The sequence below is a fragment of the Quercus lobata genome, chromosome 4, assembly GCF_001633185.2.
Source record: "Quercus lobata isolate SW786 chromosome 4, ValleyOak3.0 Primary Assembly, whole genome shotgun sequence".
Taxonomy (NCBI): domain Eukaryota; kingdom Viridiplantae; phylum Streptophyta; class Magnoliopsida; order Fagales; family Fagaceae; genus Quercus; species Quercus lobata.
In genome coordinates this window covers 16,234,437-16,250,908 of record NC_044907.1, presented here as the reverse complement: position 1 = coordinate 16,250,908, position 16,472 = coordinate 16,234,437, and the positions used below count along the sequence as shown (strand labels likewise).

The 16,472-nt window shown below is 36.6% G+C and overlaps 1 protein-coding gene and 1 non-coding gene across 2 annotated transcripts; one reads left to right on the top strand and one right to left on the bottom strand.

The window, feature by feature from the left end:
- Window positions 1-2,235: 2,235 nt before the first annotated feature.
- LOC115988216 lies at window positions 2,236-2,321 on the bottom strand. The gene has a single exon (XR_004091391.1). It is a non-coding gene; the product is annotated as a small nucleolar RNA snoR116 (small nucleolar RNA).
- Window positions 2,322-13,979: 11,658 nt separating this feature from the next.
- Window positions 13,980-16,226, top strand: LOC115987538 (NADPH:quinone oxidoreductase-like). The gene is made up of 3 exons (XM_031111112.1): window positions 13,980-14,091; window positions 14,187-14,375; window positions 15,869-16,226. The coding sequence occupies exons 1-3, from the start codon at window positions 13,995-13,997 to the stop codon at window positions 16,177-16,179; spliced, it is 597 nt and encodes a 198-aa protein (XP_030966972.1). The 5' UTR covers window positions 13,980-13,994; the 3' UTR covers window positions 16,180-16,226.
- Window positions 16,227-16,472: the final 246 nt, after the last annotated feature.

Here is a 16,472-nt window from a genome sequence, read left to right as displayed (position 1 = left end):
TGTTGACCATTGTGGATATATGCCATCGGCAAGATAGTATCCCATTGTGTAATCATCACCATTAATTAAGTAATAAACTACAGAAGCACGTCCTTGTGCAAGCTTAGAAAATACATGAGACCGTTCCAACATGTTAATATCATTTTTTGACCCAGGTAACCCAAAAAATGAGTGTCATATCCAAAGATCATATGAAGCCACTGCTTCCAAAATAATACTCGGCTCACGAATATGACCACAATACATCCCTTTCCATGCAGTTGGACAATTTTTCCATTTCCATTGCATGCAATCAATACTTCCCAACATGCCTAGAAATCCATGGTTTTGGCCATGGGCTAACAATCTAGCGATGTCTTCATTGTTTGGTGACCTTAAGTATTCCTCTGAAAAAATAACAACCACTGCTACAACAAATTTTTTCAAACTAGTTATTGTAGTGGTTTCTACTATTCTCACATATTCATCCATAAAATCAACCGCTTCTCCATAAGCAAGCATCCTAAGTGCAACAGTCATCTTTTGAAGGGGAGATAAACCAAGCTTTTTGGCAGCATTTCTTTTTTGGGTAAAGTAAGGTTCATGAGCTTCTACCCTAGATAAGATTTGGAGAAAAAGAGAACGTCTCATTCGAAATCTCCTTTGAAATAAGTTGGGAGGATATACAGGTTCTTCGGCAAAGTAGTCATCATAAAGCCTTCTATGGCCTGCCAAATGATTACGTTCGATATACCAACGATGCTTACGTTGTGATGTCGAACCCATAAGAAGTTTTATAATTATCTCATCTTCATCTAAGTCATCATCAAGCAAACATTAGAAAGAAATTATCAATATAGATGCCATTATCATAATATGAAATGAAATCAATAACTTTAAAAGAAGGTTTGATTGCAATATCTCATAAAAGAAGGATAAGCACATAACATTTTCAATGGACAGAAAGCGTACTGCATGGATAGTAATCAGTTGGCTATCTCCAAAGGATAAGATAATCAATATCTCCTACAAACAATTTATGTAGTTAGAGCTCTTGGTTTGGTAATTAGCTACCTTGTATTGCTGGTTGTTTTATATAATGAAAGATTCTACCACCAGAAAAGAAAGAAAAAAGAATCTACACATCATCATCGATCATAAGAAAGATGATTATAATGATATATTGGTCAAACTCCAACACACATTCTTTTGCTCCACTTTGGTTACTAGATCTCAATAGTTTATACGTACGGCAATGACTAGCTGACAAATTATATGAGGGCTGAAAGTGAAAACAAATCTGTTAGTACCATAGGCAATGCTACTTAATTATGTACATTTTTTTATATCTCAATATAAGTCATCACTTGTGTCACTACTTGAACTATCTTTTACTTCTTTATAAATATTGGGAAACGAATTGACATTTAACTTTTAATTTTGATAATTTTTTTCTCCCAATTCATGCCATTCATATACATATTCATTAAGCTCTCTCTCTCTCTCTCTCTATATATATATATATATATGAAACAAAAACAAAAAGATTAAGTAGTCCTACTTTTTGTGAATTAGAGAAAAATTATAATAATTAGGACAGAAAAAGAAGACAACATAAATAGGGGAGAAAAAGGTTTTATTCAAATGTTGATCATATTTTTGGTATTGGAGGAGAGGAATGTTTAAAAATAAAGAGTAGACAAAAAAAAAGGGAATTCATACAGACACTGTGAAACAATTCCAGCTTAAAGCCAATAGGCTATGAATATGAGTACATGGAGACAATTCAAAGAGCTCAAGCTTATGTAAACACAAACTCTATTGTCCAACCACTAATTCCAATCATTTCATTTACAAGTAAGCAGACGATTCAGAGAATGCATACATGTGACATTGTGTCCTAACATGTGAATAGAACTAGTTGATCATGTAATAAAAAAACTATACCAAGTAATTTGCAACACCCACCACCAATTTGTGTAAAATCTATTTTCTTTTGACAGTAATCATCAAGGAGAAAATCTCTTATGTATGGCAAGTTAATCCACCACCACAGCACTACTATTACATAATTTTTTTTCTCTCACATTAGTAATATAAATGATCAAACCAACATTCAATACAGGACACTTCAGATGCATCAAGGAAAAAGTCTTAGTAAACATGTCATAACACATGCAGTCTAGGAATAGCACAAGGAAGAAATCAAATGCAAAACATAAAACACTATTCAAAGTAAATAGAGTTTAAGAAAAAGGGGTCAGAGAGAAATCATTTCTTATGACATCTACAAGCCTTAAAGCTTTCATAATTTGATGGTATTGACATCATCCTCACTGCCTATACAACTTACCAATTGAGAATCAAAAAACCATAAACTAATAATAATAAGTCAATAGCAAAAATTCCATGGCAGATACTCAAACCATAACAAAATGGAATTAGGCACACTTGCTACAGAAAAAAAAAAAAAAAATTCTTTGCCAAGATATGCCAACCTACACAAATGGGGTAGAACAACCAAATAACAGTATCTAACTACACAACCAAGATTGACTACCCATATACGCTGTAAGGACAAATTCCCAACAAAAAACAAACCAAAATACAAGATAATGCAAAGCTAAACAACCACATATCCACTTGGCAAATAGCAGGAAGAAAAATCTGCAAAAGCTGGAGAGTTGTACAGGTTTTTTTGTAATATAAATTCAAACATAGAAAATACACGACATTTTATATAAGCTAAAATGTTAGGATTACTTACATGACAGTTGCCTACTAGAATCTACAACAAAATCACATAATAAAATAGTCAAGACCTTTTGCTAAGATCACAAAATACATATCAAAGCCTAAAGTCAGCTACACCCAAAAAATGCCACAAAATACATACCACGGCCTAGAATTAGTTACTACCAAAATAAGGTTGGAACAAGACATCACCAACATCATCAACCCAACGAATGACTTGATCTTTGTTTTGCAAGGGTTTCCTTTTTGAGTCCATCATAAAAAGCTTTTTGGTCTTCGTTCATGCCACTTGTGTCTAGCATCATAATTCTTTCATTCTCTTTCAACTCTTGCAAGCGAACCTTTTCCACTTTGATACGTACTCTCTCTTTTTCGAATACACAACCTTCTTCAAGAACTTTCATTTTCTTTTTCAAATATTCCGTTGCAATATCTTTCCCATCATCTTTCCTCTTTCGATTAGACTTTTCAGCTTTTCTACCTAGTGGCCTCTCGAAATCCATAATGCCATTAACCCCCACTCCTTGATCTATTAAATCTGGAGTTTGAGGCATTTCTTTTCTTGAATCTCCACTAGGCATAGTAGATGCCCACTTTGGATAATCCTTCAAGATTAGCCAACAATGTTCAAATTGAAATACGGAACCGTGAATTTCTTTAAACAATTCCTTTGCTTTCTCAATCTAAAAAAAATTAAATAAATATAACATAATTAGTTTCTTCAAACAATTCATTTGTGTTGTAAACCTAAAAAAATTAAAGACCATTGCAAAATTTATACCTTATTATGAGCCATGGTTCCACTTTCATTCTTTGCTTCAATTTTGAAAGTTCAAATATGTATAAAAACACCCTTGAACGTTTAGACCCCCAATTTACAAATTAACCAATTCAAGCTTTATGTCAAACAACTAGTGTGCGGAAAATGAACAAAAGCTATAAAACAAAATTGGTAAACAATCTAAACCAAATTAAAATCACAACCCACAGTAGATAATAAATGGGCAAAGATAAAAGGGAAGGAAAATGCAAACACAAGGACAACACGCGATGTATTATCAAAGAGGAAACCGAAGCCCTCGGTGTAAAACCTCTTCGCCGCCCTCCAAGCGGTAAACAATCCACTAGAAAATGTAGTTGGGATACATGGACAGCAATAGACTCTCCAAGCCTAATTTACCTAATGCACCTAAGCCCTCCAAGCTTCTTGCTCCAACGAGGTTGTGCTGAACCTATTTCTTTTCTAGCTTCCCGGATTCCGCTACTTGACCATAGCATCAACCAATGTAAATTGGTTCCTTCCTAACTGTTTCCTAGAACACCAAACAGCCCTCTCACAGTAACGGAAATAGTGAGAAAAAGGTTTTGGTAAAAATGCCTCTCAAGTATTTGACAATGTAGAGGAAGAGAGTTGAGGAATATGAAGAGACTCTTATGTAAAGATTGTGGATAAATCAGTCTTGTTTTTCTCTAGGGTTTCTCTCTCAAAATTCTCTCTGGAAGCTCTCTTTCTTTTGTAGGTATAAGGGGTATATATACTAGGGTGAGAGAGGAATGTGAAATGGCAGGTTTTTCAAAACAGGGCTGGCTCACAGCTTGGCCTCGTAACTTAACTGAGTCACGAGATCCAGTCGCGAGATAACCGAATGCCAATTGTCCTATTTTGTCCTGTAGTGCTCCAGTTAGCATAACTGTTCAACTTCTAGCATGCTTGACACGTGTGCTGCATCTAACGGCTTGTATCCACGAGTCACCCATGAGATCCAGCCGCGAGTCTCTGTTTTCTTGCACACTCTTAAGCATTCAACATTCTATCTCACTCACTACCCTTACAACAAACCCACCTAAATACAGGGTTACTAAATGCTAAAATACAAGCAAATTTGGTACGGAATAAAGCTAACAAAATGGTTGATTAAATTCAACCTTACAATCTCCCCCTTTCGCTATTCCGTGACAAAACCCTAAAACAGACTCTAGACTTAACATGTGAGTTGGGAACAGTTAAACAAAACTCACTCACACCTAATTCTAGACACTGTGAAGCACTTGAATCATATGAACATGAAACTCCTAAAACACAACAATACACCATGATCATTGTATGCAGAAAATATGAAATGCATATGAAACAGGCATAAAGTGATCAAGTAAAGATGAAGTTAAGAACCAAATCATGGCTTGATCAAACAAGTAATCACTACAAGGTAGTGATCACAGTGCTCATTCACACTTGGAATGAACACTTGAACATACAAGTTAACAAGAACAATGCAAGTTACTTGTATGCCCAACACTCAACCAATGCATAATACATCAAGTATATGCATCTAGGAACAATCCTACAAGGGCACAAGAGTGACGGTACTTAAAAGAAAATGTATGACATTTAGATAGAAGTACTGATTAAAACAAAGCATAAAAAGGCTGCATAAAGTATGGTACAGACCATAAAGCCTACAGATATGCATAAAACATAACCCTAAAAGTTTACATAAGCAACAAGGGTACAAATCACAATATATACTGAATAACATCAACAATATATATATATATATATTTATATATATAAAGTAAACCAAGTTTATGAGTTATGAGTTAGAAACAAAAATACACCAAAACCACAATGTATCAAACCCATAAACAACAGATTATCAAAAACATAAACAGAGTTTCAAGTGTTTTTGACTGCTCCCCCTGAACATAGTACTCCCCCTCAAGGTCTGTTTCTCAAAATTTCTCCCCCTTTTTGACCGGAATGGCCAAAGGGTCACTGCCCATGATGTGTGGTGAAACTGTCAAGTTTTGCGGAGAGAATATCAAGCTGATCCTGCATGGCTGCCATCCTCTCAAACTGTACTGTCTGGACATCTCTGAGTCCATCAAGTCTTTCCAGGATGACCTGAAATGCATTTGGAGGTGCAGTTGTTGAGGTAGAGGCCCTGTTCCTCTATGCTCTGCTTCTGGGTGTGGATGACTGTCCTACAGCCTCTGCTTCAGTATCCATTGGATCACCTTTTTCTTGTTCAGTCCCTTCTTCATCTACATCACCCGGAAGCCGTACTTGTATCCTTTTGATGGTTTGCTTGTTGATTGCTGAGGGTGTTGGCATTAGGCTGAGGTCTTGGGGAATTGGAACACCTTTTGCTCTAAAAATTCGCATGAGAAGGCTAGGAAAAATCAGCTTAGCTCGGGAAGTTATTCTAGTCTCATCCATTATTGTATCAAATATATTGGAGCTGATATCAATGAATGCTTTCTCCTTGAGTTCCATAAGAAAAATGGCCCTGGCATTGTTGATAGTAGTGAGCTTCTTCATAGGATACAAGTTGTTTATCATGATGATGGTGAGGCACCTCATGTCAACTGGAAAAGCTATAGTATTAAGACATTTCCCTTCTCTTTGTCCACCAATGCGGTTTTGGATAGTTTCTAAAGACAACATCCTGTCTTTGTAATTGGTAAACTCATGCTCCTCTAAACCCTCAAGACCAAGGACCTCATCAATATAATGGGCATCTAGAGTGAATTCATGCCCTCTTTCCCAACAATCTAACTCATCTTCCCTAATCTTCACATTAGGGTAAATTTACCTTATCAAAGGCTCACACACACCTGGTAATCCATTTAACAACTTTTCCCAACCTCTGCCCTCAAAACAAGTGGGAATAAATGTGTCCTTTAAGTCCACTAGATCCACAAATCTCTCTTAAATTATAGTTCCCTTTATGAGAGAATCTTTGTATCTCTCAAAATGTTGAACAGACCTAAACAGATCATAATCCATTTTCAATCGTTTGTCAGCCTCTTTGCAGGAGTTTTCTTCTTCGGAGTTGAGGGAGCCATCTATAATCAAGCAGAAGAGGCCACAACAAACAGATAGCATAATAGATAGAATTATAAACACCAGGGATTATGTCATAAAAATGAGCAATTTAGTGAAGCGAATGCCACATAGTATAGACACAATCAGAGAGAAATGAGGACAATATCATGCAATGACAATATTATGCTAACACCCTAGCCCCACAAATAGTGCATACACTACATGAAAAGACATGATACGGTGCTAAATGCAACTAATCATGAGTTACTTTAATCACAAAGCAGACAGAGAAAGCAAACCAGATTCACCATAAATGAAAAATCAGAGAACACAAAAGACCCATACGAATTAGGTTCAAGTAGAATTGGTAAAAGAAACCAACATGTGATGGAACATCAAATACAGATCAGGCAGTCAAATAATCTTAAGATGACAAATACTAGAACATATATGAGACCAACAACTAAACAAAAACTTGCATGGGAACAATTTCTTACATAATCCAAACAAGAACAGTCCCAAAAACACCGAAACAAACCCACAAAAAAAATCAAACACACCAACACAAATATTCACGAAAATGAAGATCAAAATAAGAGACATGAGGTGAGAGAATAAGAGCCCATACATTGTTTTTTGAAGATTTGAAGGTGAACAAGTGCAACAATGGAGTTTGTAAATGGAGACACGGAGTGTTTGGGTAAGAACAGTTGAGAGAGAAAGTAAACAATCACAAAGACTTCGAGGGAAAACTAAAAAAGATTTAAAAACTGCCACTGTTTTTGCCAAATACGCGTTTTTCACAACTGAAGTGAGTCGCCAACAAGACGCCATGTCAAGCCGCCAAAACATTCAAAGAAAAAATTTTGAAAAATTTTCTAAGTGTTTTTTGCGACTGGAAGGTCCACCTGCGAGGGAGTCGCGAGCTGAGCTATGAAAATCTCTGTGTAACCCTCGTGACTGGACCTTCCACTCACGAACAAGTTGCCAAAGTTGACACGCAAGCTCGCGACTGTGGCATGTGCTCGAATTATCCGCGACTGAGTCGCCAAAACAGGGCAAAAATGTTTTTTGAAATTTTCAGTTTTTGAATAACAAAATATTTTCCAAAAACACCTAAAACACTTAAAAATCTTTTTGTGCTTGAATCAACAAAGATTGAGCATGTGAAAACACGTTTTATCAAGTACAATCACACAAATGAATATGGAATTAATGAACATAAACTTGTGTATTGTGTGTGGATATCAATAATGAGATAGTCCTTAGTCTAATCTGAAGTTTCAATGATCAATTCAACCAAGGCATACATAATTAGCACTAGATCATGTGACCCATCTCAATTATAGAAGTATGCATATATGACTTCCCACAAAACTTGATAACATAACTTGGAGCTTTATATTTGACTCCACTTTCAATCATAACATTTGATCTTTTTGATCCTTTTGAGGCAATCACCTTTCATTGTGAAAGTGATATTTGATATTTGATATTTCACTTTGATGAGATAGCCTTTGGTTATTTGAATAAATAGTAACTTTAATTTTTGGTCACTTTCCCTTTTTCCTAGTCGAATACTAGTATGTGCGACTGACTTTTGTAGCTCAATATCTCTTTTCATTTGGAGATTTACATTTGGTGAGCTCTTTTTAGCAAAAACAAAAATAAAGAGTGGGAAGATATATAGACACAAGTCTATGTATGTCTCAAGATCAACATAACCATTCACTAATCATTCATAACAAGTTTGAAGATCTATTTACAACAATCACATAGATTTCACGATTTCTTCCACAATGATAAGAGTGCAAAGAAACAAGTTATGCTTGAAAATGCACAAAGCCATTAGCACAGAAGTACAAGGCAAAAACAAGTTTTGAGACAATCAAACTTTTTGATTTTCTATTTTTTATGTGATTTTTAGATTTTTGACACATAAGAAGAAAAAGATTGATCAAAAACAAAAAAATAGACCAAAAGTATGCACAAATAGACAAACAAACAACCATCAATATAAACAATAAGCAAACAATCAAACATCGTCACAAAGCATAGGAAGTATTAATGCATGGACATGTTGTAACGCTTATGCATGAGTACCATTTTTCACCCACATGTCACTTGTGTTTGGGGTGATTTCTTTATAGGATTGGGTACGGGAGTTAGGGCTTTCAAACCTTCGTGTGAAGCTTTCCAAGCAATTGGTAAATGTACCAATCATCTTCATCACGTTCATCATTTCGGGATCACCGTTTTGATCTCTTAATGGTTCACCAGCCCAATTTCTCCTATCATTTCTAGGTCCTTGTGACCTTTGAGGAGTTGCACTATTCATTGCTCTCAGCTTTTAACAATTTGGTCGAGTATGCCCTTGAAGTCATCAATGATGACACACATAATTTGATCTAGGACCTCTTTGTGGTCGTGGACGAGACTTGACTCGAGATTCAGACCTGCCCATAGATTGATTACGTGAATTCAATAACCGTTCGTTCCCCACATTCCTCTTCTCCTCTATCTTGGGCTTCTCAACAGTAGGGCCAACATCAGCTGATTCTTTGGCCTTATAAACTTCACTTCTTTAGTGACATTTTCAGATGAGCTACTTCCTCCGATATATCCCAATCTGGATTTGTCTAAAAAGCTCTTTTGAGATGAAATAACATCATCTAGCTTCTTGGTGGAGACCTTCTCTATCTTGGCATTTGTTTGAACAACTTCTTGCTCAAGAAATCTCACTTTTGTGTAGGCTTCTGACAGCTCACCATTCAGTGTTTCTATTTCACACTTGGCCACCTTATAGCGAATTAGGAGACTTTTATAGTCCTCCTCTGCCTTCTTCATCTTTCTCACAGCTGCCTTTGCCACCCTTGTGTACTCACCCAACCTCTCCAGGAGTGAGTTATAATTGTCTTGAAGATTGGCTGTGTTTTCATCTTCTTCTGCATTTGATTCCTCAACAGTTCCAAATGATTCTTCATCACTATGTTCTCCAAGCTCTTGTACAAGCAGATTCAACTCGTCTGAAGACTCAACATGGGCAATAGTCATAAAAGCTGAATAATTCCCTTCTCCGTCATAGCTTTCCTTAGAATCTGAGTCGGATGAATCTGAGTCACTCAATGTCGTGGCATACACTTTGCCTTTCGATTTTAAATAATTTGGACATTCTTTCTTAAAGTGTCCATGCTCGTTACATTCGAAACAAGTGACACCTTGTGTAGATTGGGATTCTTTTCCATCTTTTTTTTTTTAATTCCCTTTTCTCCCTTCCTGAACTTTGGAATTTTCCTTTATCACCAAATTTGCCATTATTCTTGAATTTCAAGAATTTTCGAAAATTTTTTACAAGGTATGCAACATCTTTATCAACCACATCTTCTCCCGATGAGTCATGGTCTTCCACCTTCTTATTAATGGTCTTAAGAGTAAGAGATTTACTCTTCTGTTGATTGGGCAGTGACATTTCATAAGTCTGAAGAGAACCAACCAGCTCCTGGACTTTGATGTCATCAAGGTCCTTACTCTCTTCAATCGCTATCACTTTGGCATGAAAGCTTTCCTGCAATGATCGAAGCATCTACCTTACAATTTTAGAATCCTCCGTTTTCTCTCCTAAATTGAACTTCCTTACAATCACCTCATTCAACTTGCTATAGAAAGAGTCAAATGACTCATCCTCACTCATTTTTAACTCCTCAAACTGAGTGGTTAGCATCTTTTGCTTGGTGTCTTCTACTTTCTTCGTGCCTTCGTAAGTGCTCCAATATCTCCCATGCTTCTTTGGCAACGGTAATGTGAGAGATCCTGTGAAATTCATCTGGAGACACACCACAGAAAATATCATTGAGTGCTTTACTATTAGCATTAGATGCAGTGAGTGCTGCCTTATCTCATGTGGATTTGGCTACCTCAGGTCTGGTCCAACCAATCTCAGCAGCATCCCAAACAGATTCATCAATGGAACACAGAAATGCTCTCATGCGAACCTTTCAAAAAGCATAATTACTACCATCAAAATATGGAGGTGCATTTAGGGTTTGAGACCGATCCATCTCAATAAGGAGTCAAGGATCACACAATGGTAATGAAACCACTAGAAGTGTACCTGCTCTGATACCAATTGAAAGTTCAAATATGTGTAAAAACACCCTTGAACATTTAGACCCCCAATTTACAAATTAACCAATTCAAGTTTTATGTCAAATAAATAGTGTGCGGAAAATGAACAAAAGTTATAAAACATAATTGATAAACAATCTAAGCCAAATTAAAATCACAAGCCACAGCAGATGATAAAAGGGCAAAGATAAAAGGGAAGGAAGATGCAAACACAAGGACAACACGCGATATGTTATCGAAGAGGAAACCGAAGCCCTCGGCGTAAAACCTCTTCGCCGCCCTCCAAGTGGTAAACAATCCACTAGAAAATGTAATTGGGATACATGGACAGTAATAGACTCTCCAAACCTAATCTACCCAATGCACCTAAGCCCTCCAAGTTTCTTGCTCCAACGAGGTTACTCCGAACCTATTTCTTTTCTAGCTTCCCGGATTCCGCTACTTGACCATAGCATCAACCAGTGTAAATTAGTTTCTTCCTAACTACTTCCTAGAACACCAAACAACCCTCTCACAGTAATGGAAATGGTGAGAAAAAGGTTTCGGTAAAAATGCCTCTCAAGGATTTGACAATGGAGAGGAAAAGAGTTGAGGAATATGAAGAGACTCTTATGTAAAGATTGTGGATGAATCAATCTTGTTTTTCTTTAGGGTTTCTCTCTCAAAATTCTCTCTGGAAGCTCTCTCTCTTTTATGGGTATAAGGGGTATATATACTAGGGTGAGAGAGGAATGTGAAATGTCAGGTTTTTCAAAATAGGGCTGGCTCGCGGCTTGGCCTCGCGACTTGACTGAGTCGCAAGATCCAGTCGCGAGATAATCGAATGGCCAGTTGTCCTATTTTGTCCTGTAGTACTCCAGTTAGCATGACTATTCAACTTCTGGCATGCTTGGCACGTGTGCTGCATCTGGCAGCTTGCAGCCGTGAGTCACCCGCGAGATCCAACTGCGAGTCTCTATTTTCTTGCACACTCTTGAGCATTCAACACTCTATCTCACTCACTACCCTTACAACAAACCTACCTAAATACAGGGTTACTAAATGCTGAAATACAAGCAAAATTTGGCGTGGAATAAAACCAACAAAATGATTGATTAAATTCAATCTTACAAATTTTAGCTAAGGACCCAACAAATTTAACTGTTTCCCTATTAGTTGTTCCCCATCGGGTTGTTAGGGATGCAACACTACGTGTAGAATCAGTCTTGTGGTTCATAAAGTATTTCGCAACTTTGCCATAAAATGTTGTTTTATGTTGCTCATTACCATACACAGGATCGACATTGGTATTGAACCATGCTGCTACGAGCAGCTTGTCTTCCTCAGCACTGAAATTGACACCACGTTCTGGTTTTTTCTTAGAAGTGGCAACTTCATCATTCAGTGGAGAATCTTCGACTAACAGGGGACTACTTTCAGATACATCGAAAAGTTCATCCTCAAGATTAATATCCCCCCCCCCCCGTACGAAATTAGTGAATGACGAATAATTTCTTGAGTCCATGCTCTAAATAGATATGGAGATTGCTTGTTCTGGTTTGTTAATTACAACAAAATATTTCATTACTAAACTTTGTCAATGTATCTCTCTAGCAAATTTTCCAAACTCAAAATGTGAGCCCTCATCAAACACATGCACATGTGAGAGTCGAACCCCCCCCCCCCCCCCCCCAATACGTGAGGCATGGATACACACAGGCACTTGTGAATCCACGCCTCACTCTTTAAGGAAGGTGATCATTATGACTGCCTATGTAACTAAGTCACCACATGGGTTAATATCATATTTTACTTTGACCAAGGCAAAAGCATCATTTTTAATGTTGAATTATTTTCATTAAGTTGGTTGACTATCTCAAAAAATACTTTTGCCTAATATTAACATGAAGCAATTCCCACAGCATATAATAAGAAATTCTTGTTTTGACTTGTCCTGGTCGGAGCAACAGAGAAGACTGTCAGATAGAGTAATTCCCATAGCCTAATATTTTCATTGTTTTGCTTTGTTTTTAAGAATAAATAGACTATATTAAAGGTTAAAGACAAGAGCAACAAAGAAGATTGTCAAATAGATTAATTTAGGCAGAACAAATTCATAACACAACAAACAGCACATATGAACAGAAGATAGAGAGAATCAAAACTAGACATTGAAATACCGAGAGAATCATAGAGAAGACGGAACTTACCTGTACGGTGAATCGATGAAATAGTATTGCCCAAACAGAGTAAGACCAGTGAGCTATTCCTGTCGTGATTCTCATGCACAGATTTCACCAGGGCCTCTTTCACGAAACTGGAAGTCCACTCACAAAGTTCTTGCGCCAAGAATTGATTCAAAGAGCCTACTCTCTGATGAGACGAAAGGGCTCGGTCAGTTCCCTAGGATATAGAACAGAGAGGAGAGACCCATAACCCAAAGGCCTACGCCCACGCCAATCACAATCGAAAATCACAACCAGACCCACAACTGGACCCCAATCGGAAATCACAACCACAACCCAGACCCACAACCAGACCCACGCTGATAGAACAGAGAGGACAGAGCGTACAAAAGGGGAAAAAAACCCGGTGAAGGATATAGATCAGTGATGGTAGAGATGAAATTGATGATGGCTCATATTCATGAATGGGAAGACAATAGAGCAACGGGGAAGACCCACAACCAGACCCATGCCAATAGAACAGAGAGGACAGTGCGAACAAAAGGGGAAAAAAAAACCGGTGAAGGATATAGATTAGTGATGATAAAAATGAAATTGATGGTGGCTCATATTCATGAACGGGAAGACAATAGAGCAATGGGGAAGAGGGAAGAAGAAAGAGAATGGGAAAGTGGAGATGGAGATGGAGGCAGTGAGCTAAAGGAGAAATGAAAGAGATAGGAGGGTGAAAGAGAAATAAAAAATTTATAAACCAATATACCACAGCTTACCGTATTATTGTATATTTGTGATTTTACTTTAGCAAGTTGTAAAAAATATAACATTTACAAAATCTGATAAATTGGCTCAAACTGGGTTTGGTGTGGGATATGTGCCAAATATTTAGTATTTGGCACATATCTCATATATACTGTGGGTGCTCTTATAATTTTTTTTAAATTTACAAACTCATGGGGTGGATTTTGGATGGTTTAAGTTATAAAATAATAACTGGGTATCTACATTCCAATGCGTGCTCATACTTTTCTTCGTCAAAAAGTCAAAAACTATTTGCTCAGCTTTTCTAAATACTGACACATCCTTCAGACGCACACAGAAACAGGAAAGAAGAGAGAATCAGAGAACTGAGACAGAGAGAGAACGCTATGGAGGCAGTTGTAGCAGAAACACCAAGAGTTAAAGTGGCGGCTCTATGTGGGTCTCTTCGCAAAGGCTCGTATAACCGTGGCCTTGTTCGTTCTGGTACTCTCCCAGCTTTTGTTTTTGTTTTTGTTTGTTTTTTTTTTTTTTTCTTTGATTTTGGGAGTTGGGTTCTGATTTTTTGTGTTTGGTTACAGCAATCGAGCTGAGCAAGTCCATCAATGGCTTGGAAATAGAGTACATAGACATTGAACCTTTGCCTATGCTCAACACTGACTTAGAAGGAGAGGGAACTTTCCCAACAGCCGTGGAAGCTTTCCGCCAGAAGATTAAAGAAGCTGATTCCATTCTCTTTGCCTCGCCCGAGTGCAACTACTCAGTCTCAGGTACTCCTTTCTATACCTTCTTTTTATTCATTAGTCTTGGAAAATTGGTTTGGTTTGCAACTTTTCAGTTTTGGTCTACTAATTTTTGTCATGGGTAGTTGAATTTATTTTGGATAAATTTCAATGTTCACTAACCCAACCTCCATGGGTTGTATCGAAATGACACTTTTTATTAGGAGCATCAGCATAGTACAAAAACATTTTGGGGACCAGTTTCTGTAAATTCTTCCCCAATGCTTATTGATCAATCATTGATGTCCTTTGTAGAGCCAAGATGCTTGGAACTTTCTTTCCTCTTTGATCTTGATTATTCTGGTCATCTGTTGTAAAGTTGATTGTCTATACTGCGTGCGTGCTGTCTCTGGCATAGAGCTGTGTAATGCTGCAATTTAACAGTATCCTCTTCGATCGTATTGCTTTCTGTCACTGATTCGAGAGTTGTTGACATTTGTTCTTGTGAAATTGGCTTTTACTATAGCAATTCTTAAGATTTCAATTTCTGGCACTATTTTCTTGATATATTTATTCTTCATTCTTGTCAAATACAAAGCTGATTTATTAGGCGTATGCATACGGCAGAGATGAGCACCCTTTCATCTCCAATATCTGATAAATTACCAATTATTATTTTAAAAAGATTTTGAGAAAAATTATCCTGAAAACTTAAAGCAATAAGAAAATATTGAATTTAATCATTTAATTTAACACTCACTTTTCACATGTGGATCTAAACTACACTTATTAACAGGATTTGATTCTAAGACCTCTTGCTCAGATATTATAATATAATAAATTATCGATTGTCCAAAAATTAAAAAAAGAAGAAGATGAATTTAATCATTTAATCTAATAATATCCTTTGTACTACGCATAGTTGTAAGTATATAGAGAACTAGCGATGATTGAGTCAACTGGAAAAATTTTACAACGGATGAAAATGGAAATGCTAACTTTGTTCCCAAGTCTCAAGCAAGAATACTTGACTATCCCTTGTGTAAATGGCATTGATAGATCCTTCACTATGAGGGCGTTTGGATTCAAAAGAATCATGCGTCCACGTTTTCCTTAGTTGCGTTTTCCGTTTTTTTTTTTTTTTTTTTTTTTTGGCCCACATTTGTTGACTTTGGGAGGTAAAATGTACTGTTATAAACAGTGTATGTACTATTCATGCATTGTATATACACTGTTTATATATTAAAAAATATTAAAAATAGATCCCACGGTACTATTTACAGATTTAAAAATTATTTTGTTACAGTATTTTCAGTTTTCAGTTTTCAGTTTCAGTAACAATAAGTTCAATCCAAACGGACCCTATATTATTCAATTGTCAAAAAGAAAACGAGAGTGGCTCGGGGTGCTTGTTCGCAGTCTATATATGTTAAATTGTTTTTTTTTTTCAAGATATTAGGATTATGCATTGCCATTAAACCAAGTGCTTGTTATTTCTGCTTTATGTTTTGCCAACTCTTTTCTTTCCCCCACTATACCAGCTCCATTGAAGAATGCAATTGACTGGGCATCTAGACCACCAAATGTTTGCGCTGACAAAGCAGCTGCAATTGTAAGTGCTTCAGGAGGTTCTGGTGGGAAACGGTCACAGTATCACCTTCGCCAAATTGGAGTTTTTCTGGATCTTCATTTCATCAACAAACCTGAGTTTTTCTTGAATGCACGCGAACCTCCTACAAAGTTTGATGGCAATGGTAATCTGGTTGATGAATCAGTCAAGGAGAAGTTGAAGGAAATTCTCATATCCTTGCATGCATTTACTTTGCGCCTCCAAGGAAAGCTTGAGAAATAATTTGTGATTTTTAATTAGATGAAAAATAATTAATATGTGATTTAATATGTACTATGCTGGCATTACAACTTATCTGGTTTTTTATATAGTACTACAAAAATAATAACAATAAGTCTTAATCCCGAATTTTAGAGTTACTAATGAATCTTTAACGGACTAGTTGAGGTTTGCCACATGAATTCTTTTGCTACTTTTTGTTAATTCCTTAATTGATTTTTTTTTTTAATTATTATTATTTATTTATTTATTATTACTTATACTAATGTTCATATATTTTTAATTATTTTCTATAA